A 17,783-nucleotide genomic window follows, 5' to 3' on the forward strand; every position below is an offset into this window, starting at 1 on the left:
CACACAACAGATCCTCTTTCCCTTATGGTAAAATACCCAGATGCCTACTAAAGCCCTATCAGCTTACTTCCTTTGGCGTGAAATTCAACGAACATTCCAAAGCTGAATATGCATCTATGGTCACGGTATACAGACAACAGATTGATGGGGAACAGCAAGCATCTGTCAGAAAAGGAAGGGCTGCATATGTTATCATTCATACTGATCAGTTATGTAGAATTATCATTCTATAGACTTGTGTCTAGAGGAGAAAGGGGGGGTAGAAGTTACAATGGACTAGCATTCCATAGCAAGTTCCAGCATTGCTGGTTGTATATGTATCATCCTCTGTTGCAGCTGTGGCACTCAAAAATGCTCAAAGACCTGGATAGTCTTAAACATACCCTGCCAGAAATTTTGTTAGTCTTTAAAGTGCTACTGGACTCTTGCTCTTTTCTATGCTACAGACAAACATGGCTACCCATCGTGAAATACCTATCAGGAAGTTAAGGACTATTGAACTGTATAGGATGTACATGTTTGTTTGGGACTGAGCCATAAAACCTCTCACAGAATACTGAACACATTATTCAAAAGAATTGAGAATAATTGCAATCGCTACAGTATTTTTATGCATTTACAGTCTTCCTGCCTGGCTATCAAAAACCTATTCCAGCAATCAGTAGGAGAATAAGCTCATTCCCCGTGGTGTATAAACCGCAGTGATGTTTATAGGCAAAGACAGAAGTAAACAATCATGAGTGATCTTGCCATAAACTGAACCTCAAAGTTTCCTAAAAGTATCAAAAATACAAAGACTAAGCCTTCTATAGCAGTAGCAATGGCTTTGTTGCCCATGGCTTCCAGTTAATTACATATTACATAATTCTGGTTAATAACATATATATATATTTTTAGCAAGTTAGGTCCAGGAAACCTGGATCTGACTTGCTAAAAAGCATAATGTATAGCTCAGCCCCCATATAGATCCCATATACTCCCCCAGGAGATGCTGCTCTCTTCTGAGGGCCAGGAATGAACTGGTAGGGTGGCCCACCACTCTGGTCTTATTTATTTAGTATGTTTTTATCACACTTCTCTCCCCAGTGGGAAGCCAAAGTAACTTACAAAAACTCAGTTTAAACAAATTTATATAAAACAGTATACAAGAACAAAAAACAAAAGTACACAACCTATCCTGGACTGCTGTCTACCAGGCTAGTCCACCAAGGCCATGGGCTAACACCAAAGGTCAAGCGCCCTTAGGCTCAAACCCAAGCACTTGTAGCCCCACCATGCCCAAGCTTTAAACACCTTCAGCAAGAGTGAAACACTCAGATGATCTTAAAAGCCAGCAGCCAGATTCCTACATTTTGCTGAAATCATAGAGTTTTTCACAAAGCATTTAGTTTGACTAATCACTGGTTGCAGGATTATGTTTATATGTCTGTAGCAGAACATAACACTAGTAAGTATTGCAGTATATCTTTTAAGTTTCTTTCTAAAAAGAGAGACTTTTATTACAGAAGTGTTTTTCTTATTTTAATCTAGCAACATTTTTTCTAGTTAATTACAAGATTTGAAAAAGCAAAGAAATACCTGGCCGAAGAGTAAAATGCAGTGTAAAGTCATCATGATTGGATAAATCGAACATCACCCTGGCACGTGTCTTGCTTTTGTTCTCAATAAGAAATGGAATTTTTTGGGTAGAGCCAGCGTAAACACCGGAGAAGACAAAGGAGTGCTTTAAAAAGAAGACACATACACTTAAATTACTTAGAACAGACATAATCAAATATCTCTACTAACATCCTTACTGAGGAAGCAGTGTAGGGTAGTAGGCCAAATCCTCAGTGCAGTATATGGCTTCCCCCTATTACTCCACTCACTGTTGTATATCTCTAGCAGTTTAAAATGAAGTGGTACTGTCAGCATTAAAATAAGCCACTTACATCCCCATAAGGAAACAAAAGAAACCCAGCTATACTTATCCTAGGTTTATGAATCCAGGGAAGACTCTAAAATATTAAATCAAAACTGTTTTAAGCTCCCCCACAACTGGACATAAAATCACAGGTTGAAGGAGACCTCATCTGAATTTAAACAGACGTTTACATTTAAAGGAATGCTTAATTAAAAAGGAATGCTTCATCATTTTATCTCCTAGAATCATGGAGTTGGAAGGGATCACCAGGGTCATCTAGTCCAAACCCCTGCACAATGCAGGAAATTAACAACTACCTACCCCTCCATATCCCCAGTGACCCCCTACTGTCAGTATCAGGTGTCTGTTCCTAGCATCCCATGAGCAAACTCATCCAGGCAGGTAGCTCTGAAGCAGTAATACTTTATTAGGAGCAAAAGACAGATTAAAGGACTGACTGCCTACAGGCAGGTGAGGCTAGTAATGGGGAACACAGGCAGGTTACATATTAAAGACACTACGGACTGAAAAGGAAAACATTGCTAGGCAACCTTGAGATAATCAGTTCCCAGGAAGACAGACTAAACATTACAACAGCTGCAGAAAACAAGATGAGCGAAACTGTACACAGACGCTCATAGGCATTACAACAGCTGCAGAAAACAAGATGAGCGAAACTGTACACAGACGCTCATAGGCATGAGAACCAAGGACTTGACGTGTGGCCAGAACCTGGCCTGACTCCTGTCAAGAGCCTTTGCTCCAGCAAAAAAGGCAAAGGCCTGACATTCGGCTCCCCCTAAGGCCCCCCCTCCTTCCCAACAAACGGGCGAGGTTTTTGGGGGTAAGCATCGTGAAACTGGCGATCTAGACGGGGGGCAATCACATGGTGCTCAGCTACCCATTCATCATAACCAGGCCCTAAGTGTTCCCAGCACACAAGGTAGTAGAGCACCTTATTGCGGACCCGGGGTCTAGGATCTTGGAAAATTCAAAATGTTCCTCCCCCGGGGGCTCGGGAGCAGGATCAGGATGCCATTTTGACGCGTGTTCGTATCTTTTTAGCAAACTGATATGAAACACCGGATAGATGCACCTCAGGGACTTTGGAAGGCTGAGTTCTACTGTGACTTCATTTATGAGCCGTGAGACTGGGAAGGGCCCCACATATTTCTCACTGAGTTTTTTACATGGGTGTAGGGAGTGAAGATTTTTTGTGGACAGATATACTTGGTCCCCCACTTTGATGTCCCACCCCAGAGAATGGTGTTTGTCCACTTGTGCTTTGTACTTGCACTTGGCCCACTCCAAATTTTTCTGTAACCAGGGCCAAGTATTTTGCACCACGTGCACCCAATCAGCCACTTTGGCGTCAGCGCCCTCCCCTGAACAATCCACATTCCCAAACGGCCCAAAGTCCTTTCCATACACTACCTGAAATGGGCTAAAACCAGTGGACTGATGGGAGGCATTATTATAAGCATACTCAGCAAAAGGCAAGAGATCCACCCAATCATCTTGATGGTAGTTTACATAGCAACGCAAATAACATTCTAGTACAGAGTTGACACGTTCAGTCTGACCATCAGTCTGGGGATGATAGGCACTGGACAACCCTTGTTCCACCCCCACCAACTCAAGAAAAGCTTTCCAATACTTTGCCACGAATTGTGGGCCTCGATCTGAGATCACCTTGCACGGAAAACTGTGATATTTGAAGACATGTGATACAAACATTCGAGCGAGTTTTTGAGCCGTGGGAAGTCCCGTGCAAGGAACCAAATGAATCAGTTTAGAAAAAAGGTCTGTGACCACCCATAGTACCGTCTTCTCCCGGCTGGGAAGAAGATCCGTGACAAAGTCCATGGCAATAACTTCCCAAGGAGCAGAAGGTATTTCCAAATGTTTCAAAAGTCCGGGTGGCTTCCCCACCACCCTTTTGGCTGTAGTGCAAGTGGGGCAACTGCGAATAAAAGAATCCAAGTCTGTTCTCATCCCTGGAAACCACAACTGTCTGTGTAAAAGATGCAGGGTTTTAACAAAACCAAAATGCCCCACCACCTTGGAACCATGGCCCCGATCCATCACCTCCTACCGAAGAGAAACAGGAACATACTGTGAGCATTTGTCCCATGACAATCCCATAAACAACATCCACAGACAAGTAGTCCAAAAGAGAGTTGATTTATTGGAAGATCCACAGGTTTACCGCAGCTAAGAGTCAAGATGGCACTAATGAAAACTAAAAGCCTGGTGCAGGGCATATATGAAAGGGCATAGAACAAATCAGAAGCATTGGATGCTATGATAACCCCCCTCCCCTTGAGGCAAGAGTTTCACAGAGTCCAGAGTCAAAACACATAGTTGGCAGTTGTTCCAGCCGACCTTGGAACAGCACCTGGAGAAAGCACAACATCCTCAGTCAGACCATGCCTGGCATTTCCTGCACAGGCTAGGCCTGACACATACAGTTTATTTTCTTTAAACCAGAACTCCCCCCTCTGAGTCATTTTGTCAGGCAGACTATTTGCGGCTCCCTCTGCCTGGAAGGCTTGAGTCAAGGCAGTTTTGAATGAGTCCGGCAGCCCTTCCAAGGAAGTGGACTCTCGTGCTTGGGAGCGAGTAAGAACGGCCAGGCTAGGCAAAGTCCCCCACTGATCGGGAGTAAATATTGAGTCTGTGGGACGATCCACCTTGCTCTGATACTGGGGGAGTTGAGAAAGTGCATCTGCCAATTGATTCTGCTTACCGGGCACATGCCTTAACACAAAACGGAACTTAGAGAAGAATTCGGCCCACCGCATCTGCCTTGCCGTGAGTTTGCGCGTTTCTTTTAAAGCCTCTAAATTTTTATGATCTGTCCACACTTCAAACGGGACGTCGACCCCCTCTAGGAAATGTCTTCACACCGTGACAGCACATTTGACAGCGGCCGCCTCCTTTTCCCAAATGGATGCTTCCGATGTAGCGATGGGGGGAGCATTACTGCAAGTGGGGGAAGCGGGGCAGCTTCAACCCTGTGCGTACTTTTCTAAAAAATGTGTTCCCCATTACTAGCCTAATGTCAGTATCAGGCGTCTGTCCCTAGCATCCCATAAGTAAACTCATCCAGGCAGGTAGCTATGAAGCAGTAATACTTTATTAGGAGCAAAAGACAGATTAAAGGACTGACTGCCTACAGGCAGGTGAGGCTAGTAATGGGGAAACACAGGCAGGTTTCACATTAAACGTAGTGTCTTTAATGTGAAAAGGAAAACATTGCTAGGCAACCTCGAGATAAGCGGTTCCCAGGAAGACAGACCACAGCTGCAGAAAACAGGATGAGCGAAACTGTACACAGACGTTCATAGGCATGAGAACCAAGGACTTGACGTGTGGCCAGAACCTGGCCTGACTCCTGTCAAGAGCCTTTGCTCCAGCAAAAAAGGCAAAGGCCTGACACCTACTCCATGCCCAGAAGATGGCCAAGATGCCCTCCCTCTCATGATCTGCCTAAGGTCACAGAATCAGCATTGCTGACAGATGGCCATCTAGCCTCTGCTTAAAAACCTCCAGGGAAGGAGAGCTTACCAACTCCAGAGGAAGCCTGTTCCACTGAGGAATCACTCTAACTATTAGAAAATTCTTCCTAATGTCTAGACGGAAACTCTTTTGATCTAATTTCAACCCGTTGTTTCTGGTCCAACCTTCTGGGGCAACAGAAAACAACTTGGCACCCTCCTCTATGTGACAGCCCTTCAAGTACTTGAAGATGTTTATCATATCCCCTCTCAGTCTTCTCCTCTTCAGGCTAAACATACCCAGCTCCTTCAACCTTTCCTCAAAGGACTTGGTCTCCAGACCCCTCACCATCTTTGTTGCCCACCTCTGGACACATTCTAGCTTGTCTACATCCTTCTTAAATTGCAGTGCCCAAAACTGAACACAGTACTCTAGGTGAGGTCTAACCAGAGCAGAGTAAAGCGATACCATCACTTCACATGATCTGGACACTATACTTCTGTTGATGCAGCCCAATATCACATTTGCCTTTTTAGCTACCACATCCCACTGCTGACTCATGTTCAGTGTTTGGTCTACTGCTAAGACAAGTCTCCCCCATCCTATAGTTTTTCCTGCCTAAATGCAGAACTTTACATTTATCTCTGTTGAAATGCATTTCATTGGTTTTAGCCCAATTCTCCAGCCTGTCAAGATCAGCCTGTATCCTGGCTCTGTCTTCTACAGTATAAGCAAATGTCTTGTCAGGGTGAAACTCAGACCATTCACAACTTCTTCTTCCTGTACCATAGTATTTCTTCACACACACACACACACACACACACACACACACACACACACACCTTTTCATCTTCTTTTGGTCCCTTCTCTCCACCATCTAGAGAAATTCAGCAGTCATTTCTATTCCACTACCAACTCACAACTATGTTATTTCTTCTTTCTCTGCCTTTCCAAAGCATCATCGGACAGAACTACAAAATCTCACTTCTCTCCTATTTTCTATACAGACATCTCTGGAGAGTTACAAGATTTCTTCTTTATGGTTAAATATTTTCTCTAAACCTCCTTCCCAGCTCTATCCTCCTCTATTAAATGAGGCCTTTTCCTCAGGTGCATTTTCCCAGAGCCGCCAAGGCAGCAGGTCGCCAATTGATGGCAGGACACTGGGCCAGCGCCAATGGCAAGGACTCCACAGCACAGGGCAAGGGCAGTTCACCACCACCCCTGCACATTCCCCCCACCCACACCCCCATTCTCCCCCACCCACCCCATCCAGGGGCCATGGTCACCACCCAAAGAGGCACAGCAGATGGACCTGGGAAAGGCGCAAGCACAGTTCTTGGCCATAGAAGGCTGGCACCAACCATGGCCTCCAGGGTGTTATCCTGTTATCCATCCATTGCCAAGCTGAGACCACTGCAGAATGGGGATGGGATCCACTTGGCTAAGCCCCAATGCTCTGCCCTTGCCCGAGCATGGTGGGATGGATGCTAGAGATGTACACTTGAAAAAAATAACAGTGTTTTGGATTTGGATAGCAGGAAGTGTATCCATATGGGTATTCTGGATTATTCTGGTTCCCAATTCCATTTCTAAAGTTGGATTTTGGGGGGCTATTATTCTTTATGGGGGACTCTATCTGGAGTGAATGTTTTTCAACCAAATGATGACAAAATCGCAGGGACCCTAGCCATGCCTATCCACTAAAGACCTCTCCCCAAGTTTCAAGCAAACTGGATCAAGCATCCATTTCTATGATCCTCTGAACAAGGTATCCTCAGCCACTCTACCCATCTCCATTGTTTCCTCTGGCAAAAAAGACCCCATGCTTTCTCCAGGGCAAAGAAGCCAATAGCCAAATACACAACAACAATCACTGACCAAAAGCCTCCAAATGCAAACAGAACCAACAAGCCTAACAGAACCAACATCAAACCACAGAACCCCAGGAAAACCACAAGCCAACAGAGCAAGCCCAACACAACCAATGTCAGACCAGAGAAGCCAAGCCAACTTAAGCAACGGGTATTTTTGCAAGTTTTTAGAAGGCTGGCTCACTTATAATAGATAACCCATTATAAAACCCAACATTATAAATCTCAAAAACCTCAAATTAGAAAAATGAAGAAACTTTCATATTTACCACACTGAGCTGTATGTCAGGAACTTCTACAGACCCACCAAGTCTCAGCTCCAAAGGTTTGGCATGCCGCACCGCAATCTAAATTAATGGAAATACAGAGAAAACTTTGAAATATTTCGTGAGAATACCTTCCCTTTAGAAGCAACCTTTCTAATGTGCAAGTTCCCTGCTTGATTGTACTAATGTGAAGGGAAAGTGAACAGTATGTTTCTTGTGGTGCAGTAAAGCCTCTTGCTCAAGAAGTTGCTTCCATAGGTTTTATAATAGAAATTTTCCATTGCATTAAACAACATCTATAACAATATCGAATTTCAATTCTAACCTAAAGTTGTTATAATTCCATATCATATAATAAAAAAGAGAAAAGAAAAAAGAAAAAAAGAAATGGAAAATTTTTTGACTTCCCCATCACCTCTATCTGCCTCTTAATAAAAAGTTCCTCCCGTCATAGGTAATCTAATCTTGATAAAATATCAATACCATATATAAAAAACCATAATCTGTTAGTAAATATAATTATGCTTATTCAATATAAAAAAAAATCAAAAATAATCCTCTGGATCAGATTAGAAAATATTCTTCCATTCTTCCCAATTTTAACTCATATTCACAATAATGCATCCACGCCCCCCATTCCCCCAAAAACCGAACGTCATTTTCTTCATTTAGAGTAGCTGTGAGTTTTGCCATTTCTGCCACTTCAAACATTTTAACAATCCAGTCTTTTTTCTCTGGAGTTTCTAGCCCTTTCCATTTCGCTGCATAAAGCAGTCTCGCAGCTGTTGTGGCATATATCAAAAAGGTTCTTTGTGTTGCTAAGTCGTCTGGAATCATACTCAATAACATCATTTCTGGTGTTTTGGATATATTCTTTTGTAGTATTAGTCTCAGTTCGTTATAAATCATGTCCCAGAAGTCTTTGGCTTTGTCACAGGTCCACCACATGTGATAAAAGGAACCAATTTCTTTGTTACATTTCCAACAAATAGGGGACATCGTTTTATAAATCTTTGCAATTTTCTTGGGTGTTAGATACCATCTATACATCATTTTATAGATGTTTTCTCGCACTGACTGTGCTTTTATTCCTTTTAAATCTTTAGACCATAATCTTTCCCATTTATTTAAAACAATATCATGTCCCACATTTTGAGCCCAATCGATCATAGTTGGTTTAATCGTGTCCTGCTCACAGTATATTGTTAAAAGGAGATTATACATTTTAGAAATCAGCTTTGTATTATTGTCTAGTAGAATCCTTTGAAAAGGAGATTTTTCTTTAGAGAAACCCTTTTTTGCATCTTGTACAAAAACTGATTTGATTTGGTAATATTGAAGCCATTGTAAATCATCCTTAAGCAGTTGAAAGTCTTTTAGTGAGCATTTCTTTCCTTCCCAATTAGTTAGATCTTGATAAGTAATAAATTTGTCTGGTCTAAGTGGGCGCAAAGTTAGCATTTCTTGGGGCGATATCCACATCGGTGTTTCTGGTTCCAAAATGTGTTTATATCTCATCCAAATACGAAGTAGAGAGGACCTGATTATATGATTACGGAATGTTGCTTGTAGTTTAATTTTATCATACCACAAATAACCATGCCATCCACTTAAGTTATTATAACCTTCCAAGTCTAGCAAACGTACATTTGACAAATTCATCCAGTCTTTCAGCCATACTAAAGCTACCGCTTCAGCATAGAGTTGAAAGTTAGGCAGTGCTAAACCTCCTCTAGTTTTTAGATCCACCAAGTATTTATAAGCAGTCCTTGGTTTTTTTCCTTGCCAGATGAAGTTTGAAATGTCTTTCCTCCAAGTTTCAAAATATTTTGTTTGTGATATTATTGGTAAATTTTGGAATAAGAAGAGCATCCTCGGTAAGACATTCATTTGGATCGTTGAGATACGTCCCATTAATGACAATTTTTTGTTTGACCATATAATCATATCAGTTTTAATCTTACCCCATAACTTGAGGTAATTGTTGGTTAACAGATCTTTATTCTTTGCAGTGATCCAAATTCCCAGGTATTTAACTTTGTTAGCTTTCTCCCAGCCAGTATATGATATAAATTCCTGTTGTTGTATTTCCGATAAATTTTTAAATATTATCTTTGTTTTTTCTTGATTCACTTTAAAGCCTGATACTTTTCCAAAATCATCCAAAGTCTCCTGAAGTATATTCATTGACTGTGTTGGGTTTTCCAAAATTAGCAGTAGGTCATCCGCGAATGCTCTCAACTTAAATTCATGTTTTTTAATTCTTAGCCCGCGGATGTCCTCCATACTTCTTAGTTTCACACATAGCGGTTCCAACACCAACAAAAATAAAAGTGGAGACAAGGGACATCCCTGTCTAGTCCCTTTCGTGATTTGGCAGTTATCTGACATTGATTCATTAACCAAAATTTTAGCTTGTTGGGAGGTATAAATAGCCGATATACCTTTCTGAAAACGATCTCCAAAATTCAATTTATCCAAAATCCGTTTCAAAAAGTTCCAAGAGACCATATCAAAGGCTTTTTCTGCATCCAAAAATACAAAAGCCGCAGTTTGTTGAATATTATGGTCATAATATTCCAGTGAATCTAGTAAAATTCTTACATTGTCTTTTATTTGCCTTCCTGGTATAAAACCTGCTTGGTCCTCATGTATAAGATCCTTAATAAATTGCTTTATCCTACATGCCAAAACCGAAGCAAAAATTTTGTAGTCCACATTTAAGAGCGATATAGGTCTGTAATTAGATGTTTTTTCTGGATCTCTTCCTTCTTTGGGTATCAGTGATATAAATGCGTGTGACCAAGTCTCCGGGGATGTTCCCTCGTCCAAAATTGCATTGTAAAGTGAACCAAAAAATCCAACTAAATTGTCACTAAAAGTTCTATAAAATAGTGCAGTAATTCCATCTGGTCCAGGTGTTTTATCCGTTTTTTGTCTCAGTATTGCTTCTTGTATTTCTTCCCTTGTTACTGGAGCTTCAATACATTCTCTCTGGGTCATTGACAAAGCTTTCATCTGTATTGAGTTTAGAAATTTGTCTATTTTCTGTTTTGGAGTATTTTCTTTCTGATATAACTTAGAGTAAAATGAAACAAATTCTTTCTGAATTTCTGAAGTTGAATAAACTGGTCCTTTAGCAGTTTGGATTTTTGTTATAATCTTCTTTTGAAATGAGTCCTTCAGTTGTGTTGCTAAAAATTTTCCTGGTTTATTTGCATATTCAAAATACTTTTGTTTAGCAAGTTTCAGATTTTTATTCATTTCCTCCATTATTACCAAATTTAATTGGTGTTTAGATGCAGAAATCTGTATTTGAATTTCTCTTCTCTCCTCTTCCTGTGTTACCATTACCAATTTCTGCTCCAAATTTTGTAAATTCCAAAGTATGTTGTTTGTAAATTGCAATTGAGTCTTCTTCCAGGCCGAGTGTTTCTGTATCATAAAACCTCTCAGAACAGCTTTGAATGCGTCCCAAACTGTATTTAAAGAAGTTTCCCCATTAAGGTTAATTTCAAAAAAGTCTTTCATTAAAACCTGTAATTCCTTTTGTATCTTGTTGTCTTTTAAAAGTTTATCGTTCATTCGCCATCTAAATGCTTGTTTATTGTTCCAATCAAAGGTAACAGGATTGTGATCAGAAAAAGTTCTAGGTAAAATATGAATTTTACGTAGTTGCGTGAAAATTGATTTACTGGCCCATATCATATCGATTCTGGAGTGTGAATCGTGTCTTGCTGAATAAAAGGTGTATTCTTTAGCTGTTGTATTCATTGTTCTCCAAATGTCTTGTAATTCTAATTCTGAAGCCATGGCAAAGAAAGTTTTAGGCAAGCATCCATCATTGATATCTTTTGCTTTTGATTTTTTGTCCAGAGATGGGAGAATAATTCCATTGAAGTCGCCCATCAATAAAATTTGGTCTTGTGCGTACTGGGTTATCAGGTCATGTAATTTTTCATAGAAGGATTTTTTCCCTTCATTGGGTGCATAGATTCCAACCACTATTGTCCTTTGTCCCAATATTTTAGTTCTGATAATTACAATTCTTCCTTCATTGTCTTTATATACTAGTTCTGGACAGAGACTGGGGTGGGCATAGATTACCACTCCCTTTGTTTTAGTTTTAGCAGAAGCAATAAATGCTTGTCCAAGCATCTGTTTCTCCAAGTATTTTTATGCTTTGAAGCTATATGGGTTTCTTGTAGGCAGATTAGGGAGTATTTATATTTCTGTAGATATTTGAAGATTCTGGCCCTTTTAGTTTTCTCATTCAGTCCATTTACATTCCAAGAAATTGCTTTTGCCATAATGTAGTATTTTTTAGCAAAATAAAAAGTCTATAATTTAGTACCACCTTCTGCACCCTGTACCTCTTCTTCTTCCTCTTCTTCTTCCTCCTTCTCTCCAGGTAATTCTTTAAGGTCCATTTTATATTTTCTCAAAAATTTCCCCACATCTGCTTGGGATAGAATTGTCGTTTTCACTTCCTTATAGGTGAAAGCCAAACCTTGTGGCATAATCCAACGATATTTGATGCCATTAGCTTTCAGTATAGACACAAAGTCTTTGTAGTTATTCCTCTGTGAAAGTAGATGCCTTGGAATATCCTTCAGTAGTATAAGAGAGGAGTCTCCTGCTGACACTGGATTTTCATAATGAATCTTCATAATCTTGTCTTTAACTCTGGTGTCATAGAACACTATCATCAAATCTCTTGGCTTAGATCTTCTCATTCTAGCAGGTAGTGGTATCCTGTATATTCTATTAATGGCTTGTTTTAATTCTTGTTCATCTATCTGAAATAAGTAGGCCAAATTTGGTATTGCAGATTCTTTATTATCTCCCATCATATCTGGAAAATTGCGTATACGAAGGTTGGTCTCTTTCACTCTCATCTCCATCATTGCCATTTGATTTTTTGCCGCCATCTGATCCGCTTGTATTGTTTCAATCTGTTTTTCTTGGCTTGTTAATTTTTTCTTTGTGTCCTTGTGCTCATCCATCACTTTCTTAATTGATACATCCATCGCTTGCATATCTGTCTTCATAACAATCATTTGAGTTTTTACTTCTTTCAAGTCTCCAGTGACCACATCCAACTTCTGATTAATAATAAAACCCAATAAAATTTATATATAAAAAAAAAAAGAAGTTGCTTCCATAGGTAAGTTGTCGCGTTGCACCAACTGTTGCAACACACAGTCAGGCAATGAGATTCACTCAGGATTTTACAGACTGAACAACGTTATCTATTTTCTTGTTTATTTATTGTATTTATTAAAACATTTATATCCCACCTTTCTTCATGGTTCAAGGCTGCTTACAATAATAGTAATAGCAGGAAAGAAATTGAAAATAAAAAAAAAAACATTTTCAGTTTACAACCAAAAATAAAATAACAAACCCCCAAATCTCTTAAAGAGTTTTCAAGTTGAAACTTAATTGGATAGTGGAAAATTTCTCTGAACCACAAGCTATCCCCATATATGGAACAGTGCAGATATGCCAATACCTTATGCATAATTAAAAGTTAAGAAATGGAATTATATGCTTGCTCCTCAGGTGAAAATACTCCCATATGGGCTGGTACAAAAGATGGTATCTTTCATCTTTTAGTCCTTCATATATCTCTATCCCACATCAACAACTTCAAACATGGTTAACCATGCTGAAAGCATCTGGCTCCAATTCCTTGTTTAACAGTGAAATTTAGTTAGCATTGATATTAAATAACAATTAAAGCTGATGAAGGAGGGAGGAAAGAGTATATACATGACCCAAATATTCTCTAGATAAAATAGAACCATAGGTGTGGGAACCACTTAGGATGATCAGCCACCAGAGTATCTTGAGCAAGGTATTTGAGTAAACAGGAGCAGTGCAGCTTCATGCAGTCTTGTCTGCGGATGGAGGCTCAGGCTTCCCTTGCACACAGCATCCTTTTACAGCTGTTCCTTGGAATGCATGGCTTGGCAATGGTGTCCTCATTACATCCAGATTAGATTACTGTAATTGATGCTACACTGGGCTGCCTTTGAAGACAATCCAAAAACTTGGTCCAAGATGCAGCCGACAGATTGCTTCTGGGTGCTGGGTAGAGGCATCATATTGATTATGGACTAAAAGATCTGCACTAGCAGCCTGTCTGTTGTCAGAAACATTCCATGTGCAGGTGCATTCCATTCCTGAACATCTTGGGACTGGTACCTTCTTCCATAGCGTCCTGCTAGCCAGCTATCATTATCCCAAGCCCTACCTCTCTCTGTTCTTGCCTGCAGAAATCAGACAACAGAGCTTTCTCAAGGGAGGTGCTCTTTAGGTGCCTACACTATTGGCTTTTAGACATTATGAGAACACTTTTTTTTCACCCACACATTTAGCTAGATGTATTTTCCATCCTGCTGCAATACCCTGAAATTTTATGGGCTGCCTCTGTTGTGAATTATTTTATGCTGTTGATTTTATTAATTGTTTCACCACTGAGATGGTTTTATTGCTGAAAACTTTACTGTTAAATTTATTGCACTGTTGTTAACTCTTTGATTGTATTGCTAAATGTGTACGTATTGCTTTGTTAGTTGTCTCAAGCAAGATTTTGGAGAAGTTGGATAAAAATATTCTAAATAAATTAAAATGGAGGTTAACTTCCCCCAGATTTAATGGGAAAAACTATTTTAGGAATCATAAAGTCAGAATATATCAGAAAGACACTTGTTGCACAAACTCCTTGCATCAAATCCCCATTTTGAACTATGCAATAGTTGATAAGGAATAGTTTTGCCTAAAGATATCACAACGAAATACTTATAGTAATAAACTTTAAGGAAAACTATTACAATGGATGAGAATATAAAAGTTTAATGATAAAATGTGAGTGCTGATATAAATAATGATGGTTGTTATATTTAGTGACAGCTTTAATGATTGCTAACTTCCCTAAAGACAAATTTCAGAGGGGTAGTTGTGTTAGTTTGCAACAGCCAAAATAATAAGAGTCTTGTGGCATCTTAAAGAGCTTACGAATTTACTGTGGCATAAATTTTGATGAGTCAGAGTGAATGCGACTTATGAAAGCTTCTGGCACAATTAATTCATTATTCTTTAAGGTGTCACAAGAGTGTTTTCTTTTTTTATTACTGATTGTAATTGCTGTTGTTAACCAATGGACTATTTAGAGTGTGAAAGATATACATGAGTGTGAAGTTATGCTGATTGCGGATTTATTATGCATCACCTTGATGCATGTCTTATAAACTTTTAAACAAAAAAATAAATATAAATACCCTTATAAACTTTTAAACAAAAAATAAATGTAAATACCCACAATATTACTGCATCTGTGGAATAGGGAGGCAAAGACAGGCCTGGGCCACACCTAAGGAGAGATGCTGTTGTAAGGGGAAACAAAGCAAAATATGACACCACCACCCTATGGTTGCCAGGCCTGCCCCTGGGAATCCTGGGAGCATTTGGAGGCCTGGTGTGAAGAGTAGGTGCGCTGCACAACATGGTGACCACTTTCAGGTGAAGACCCAGAAGTAACCACGCTGTGTCATGCATTCATGACATCGCCACATCCACCATGTTACCTCCCCCCACGAGTGAGCAGAGAAGGGGGGAACTGGTGCGGGAGGGAAGTTGCCACGGCAGGCAACCTGGCAAGCCTACACCATCTTCCGTGCTTGTATGTCATGCTCCAATTGAGCACCGCCCAGCTCAGGTGATGCCTTGCCTCTCTACAGCCAGGTTGAATTAGCCTAGTTTAATCAAATTAATTCATAAAACATAGCTCACTCTCTACTACTCCTGGTGTAAGTAACAGAAGCTCATCAGAACTTGTCTCAGTTTAGCTTTGAGAGCCAGCATGGTGTAGTGGTTAAGAACGGTGGTTTGGAGCAGTGGAATCTGATCTAGAGAACTAGGTTTGATTCCCCACTCCTCCACATCAGCGGTGAAGGCTAATTTGGTAAACTCAATTTGTTTCCCCACTCCTACACACGAAGCCAGCTAGGTGACCTTGGGCTAGTCAAACTCTTTCAGCCCCACCTACCTCACAGGGTGTCTGTTGTGGGGAGGGGAAGGGAAGGTGATTATAAGCCAGTTTGATTCTTCCTTAAGTGGTAGAGAAAGTCGGCATATAAAAACCAACTCCTACTCCTCCTTCTTCTTCTTCCTATTTTATAGGCCTGGGCCAATGCTACAGTAGCTGCATAATAAACCAGTAGTGCTGCAAAGTCACTCTCTGAGTACTTTGTGTTCCAATCCACCCCACACACATCTACTTACTATAATCTTCCAAGAATTGGTAAAAATCTACCTGTTGCCAGAAGGCTTTTTATATGAAGAGATTGATTGCACTACCTTTTAACTACTTGTGTTTTAATTTCTGACTTTATTATTTTTTATACCTAATAATTGCTACCCAATAAATATTTTGTAAGATAACTAGTTAATTTTTGCTGCTGGGTGGCTTAAGTATTTTACTTTGTGGTTTTCATGTTTTGTATTTTAAATATTTTTATCTTAAGATTACAAGCCACCTGGGTTGCTTTATACAGAAAGAGAGAAGTGTTCTCAACAAAGCATAAACCCAGACCCTGACAAGCAGAATTTCATCAGCTGTAATTACTACTCTCCTTCTTTCAGCCATGCCTGCCTTTGGGCTGCTTGCCTATGGGGATCTCTTCCCACACAACTTTCCAATTTTCTTCCTCCCAGGTCCATACAGTTCTTCTAGACTGCCCTGTGAGGAAAGGTTAAAATGTTTAGGGCTGTTTAGCTTGGAAATAAGGTGGTTAAGGGGAAACATGGTAGAGGTCTATAAAATTATGCATGGTATGGAGAGAGTGGACAGGGAGAAACTTTTCTCCCTCTCCCATAATACTAGAATGCGGGGTCATCTGCTGAAGCTGGAGGGTGACAGATTCAAAACAGATAAAATGAAGTATTTCTTCACACAATGCATAGTTAAATTGTGGATCTCCCTGCCCCAGGATGTGGTGATGGCTACCAACTTGGAAGGCTTTAAGTGGGGAATGGACATGCTCATGGAGGAGAGGGCTGTCCATGGCTACTAGTCTAAATGAATACTAGTCATGATGCATATCTATTCTCTGCAGTATCAGAGGAGCATGCCTATTATCTTAGGTGCTGTGGAGCACAGGCAGGATGGTGCTGCTGCAGTTGTCTTTTGTGAGCTTCCTAGAGCCACCTGGTTGGCCGCTGTATGAACAGACTGCTGGACTTGATGGACATTGGTCTGATCCAGCAGGGCCTTTCTTATGTACAACAGGGTAACAACTTTTCCCAGGCAAGCAGCCCTGTTGTTACCCTCACAGAAGCTGGAACTCTGAATATTGTTCTGCTGACCTTGGCTTCCTGGCCTCAGCTGATCGAATGTTCATCAGAATTTCATGACACCACAGTTCCTCATCCTAACATTGCCAGAGGCTTGGCACCAACATATTAAAATACAGAGAACTTTGAAATAAAAGGAAAAAAAAACAGATAGATATTCGCACGGTGGTACCTCCACTCTGCTATCAAATTTCATTAAGGCATTGGGTGTGAAGTAGACTTTGAGTTCAGTATGACCTCCCACAGGTACTACACCCTGAAAAGGAGTGATAATCATTCCAGGAAGAGGATTGGCATCAACAACCTGTGAACAGAAGTATTAGAAAACCTTAGTTCTATGAAGTTTGCTGCAAACAAATAAGCATGATTGCCTGCAAAACCACCCTTCAGGTATTCCAGCAGCAGTATTTAAATAAGCTTCGGAGGCAGAGACAGAATCTACAGTTATCCACTTCAAGATATGTCTCACCTGGAAGTATGCATGATTATGTCCCACATTTTGAAGAACAGCTATTTTACATGTAGTTAAATGTATAGGAGCGTGGTTAAAGGTTATCCGTTGTTCCTTAAACTGAACACTGGTGGAACCAAGCTAAAATTTAAAAAGAAAGACGAAAATGTTTTACCATAAATGTACATTAAGGCCTTGTGTTGTCTGTTGCCTGTTGAACACAATGGCTGATAAGCCTGACCCCATGAACTCCAGAGGCTAAGTCTGCTACTCATTCACGTCCAGCTGGTCTGCCATGTTCTAAAGCCTTGAATGTTTAAAGAAGTATTCCTCTCCCTGAAGTGCCGCCCCCATACTTTTTTTTTTTTAACCTGACTTGTGAAGAAATCACTGGATGGTAAAGTTTGAAACAATTAAGCAGTGAATTC

At 40.3% G+C, this 17,783-nt stretch overlaps 1 protein-coding gene across 1 annotated transcript in view; it reads right to left on the reverse strand.

Annotated features, from left to right (window-relative positions):
• CFAP47 (cilia and flagella associated protein 47) overlaps positions 1-17,783 on the reverse strand; it is a 380,184-nt gene that overhangs the window by 307,216 nt on the left and 55,185 nt on the right. Inside the window, exons 17-21 of the mRNA XM_056861810.1 lie at positions 17,374-17,496; positions 17,077-17,208; positions 7,548-7,625; positions 1,579-1,723; positions 68-162 (exon numbers count right to left, since the gene is read on the reverse strand). Of these exons, the coding sequence (XP_056717788.1) occupies positions 68-162; positions 1,579-1,723; positions 7,548-7,625; positions 17,077-17,208; positions 17,374-17,496 (573 nt within the window). The remainder of the gene's footprint in view (positions 1-67; positions 163-1,578; positions 1,724-7,547; positions 7,626-17,076; positions 17,209-17,373; positions 17,497-17,783) is intronic.

Source organism: Euleptes europaea, chromosome 16, assembly GCF_029931775.1.
Source record: "Euleptes europaea isolate rEulEur1 chromosome 16, rEulEur1.hap1, whole genome shotgun sequence".
NCBI lineage: Eukaryota > Metazoa > Chordata > Lepidosauria > Squamata > Sphaerodactylidae > Euleptes > Euleptes europaea.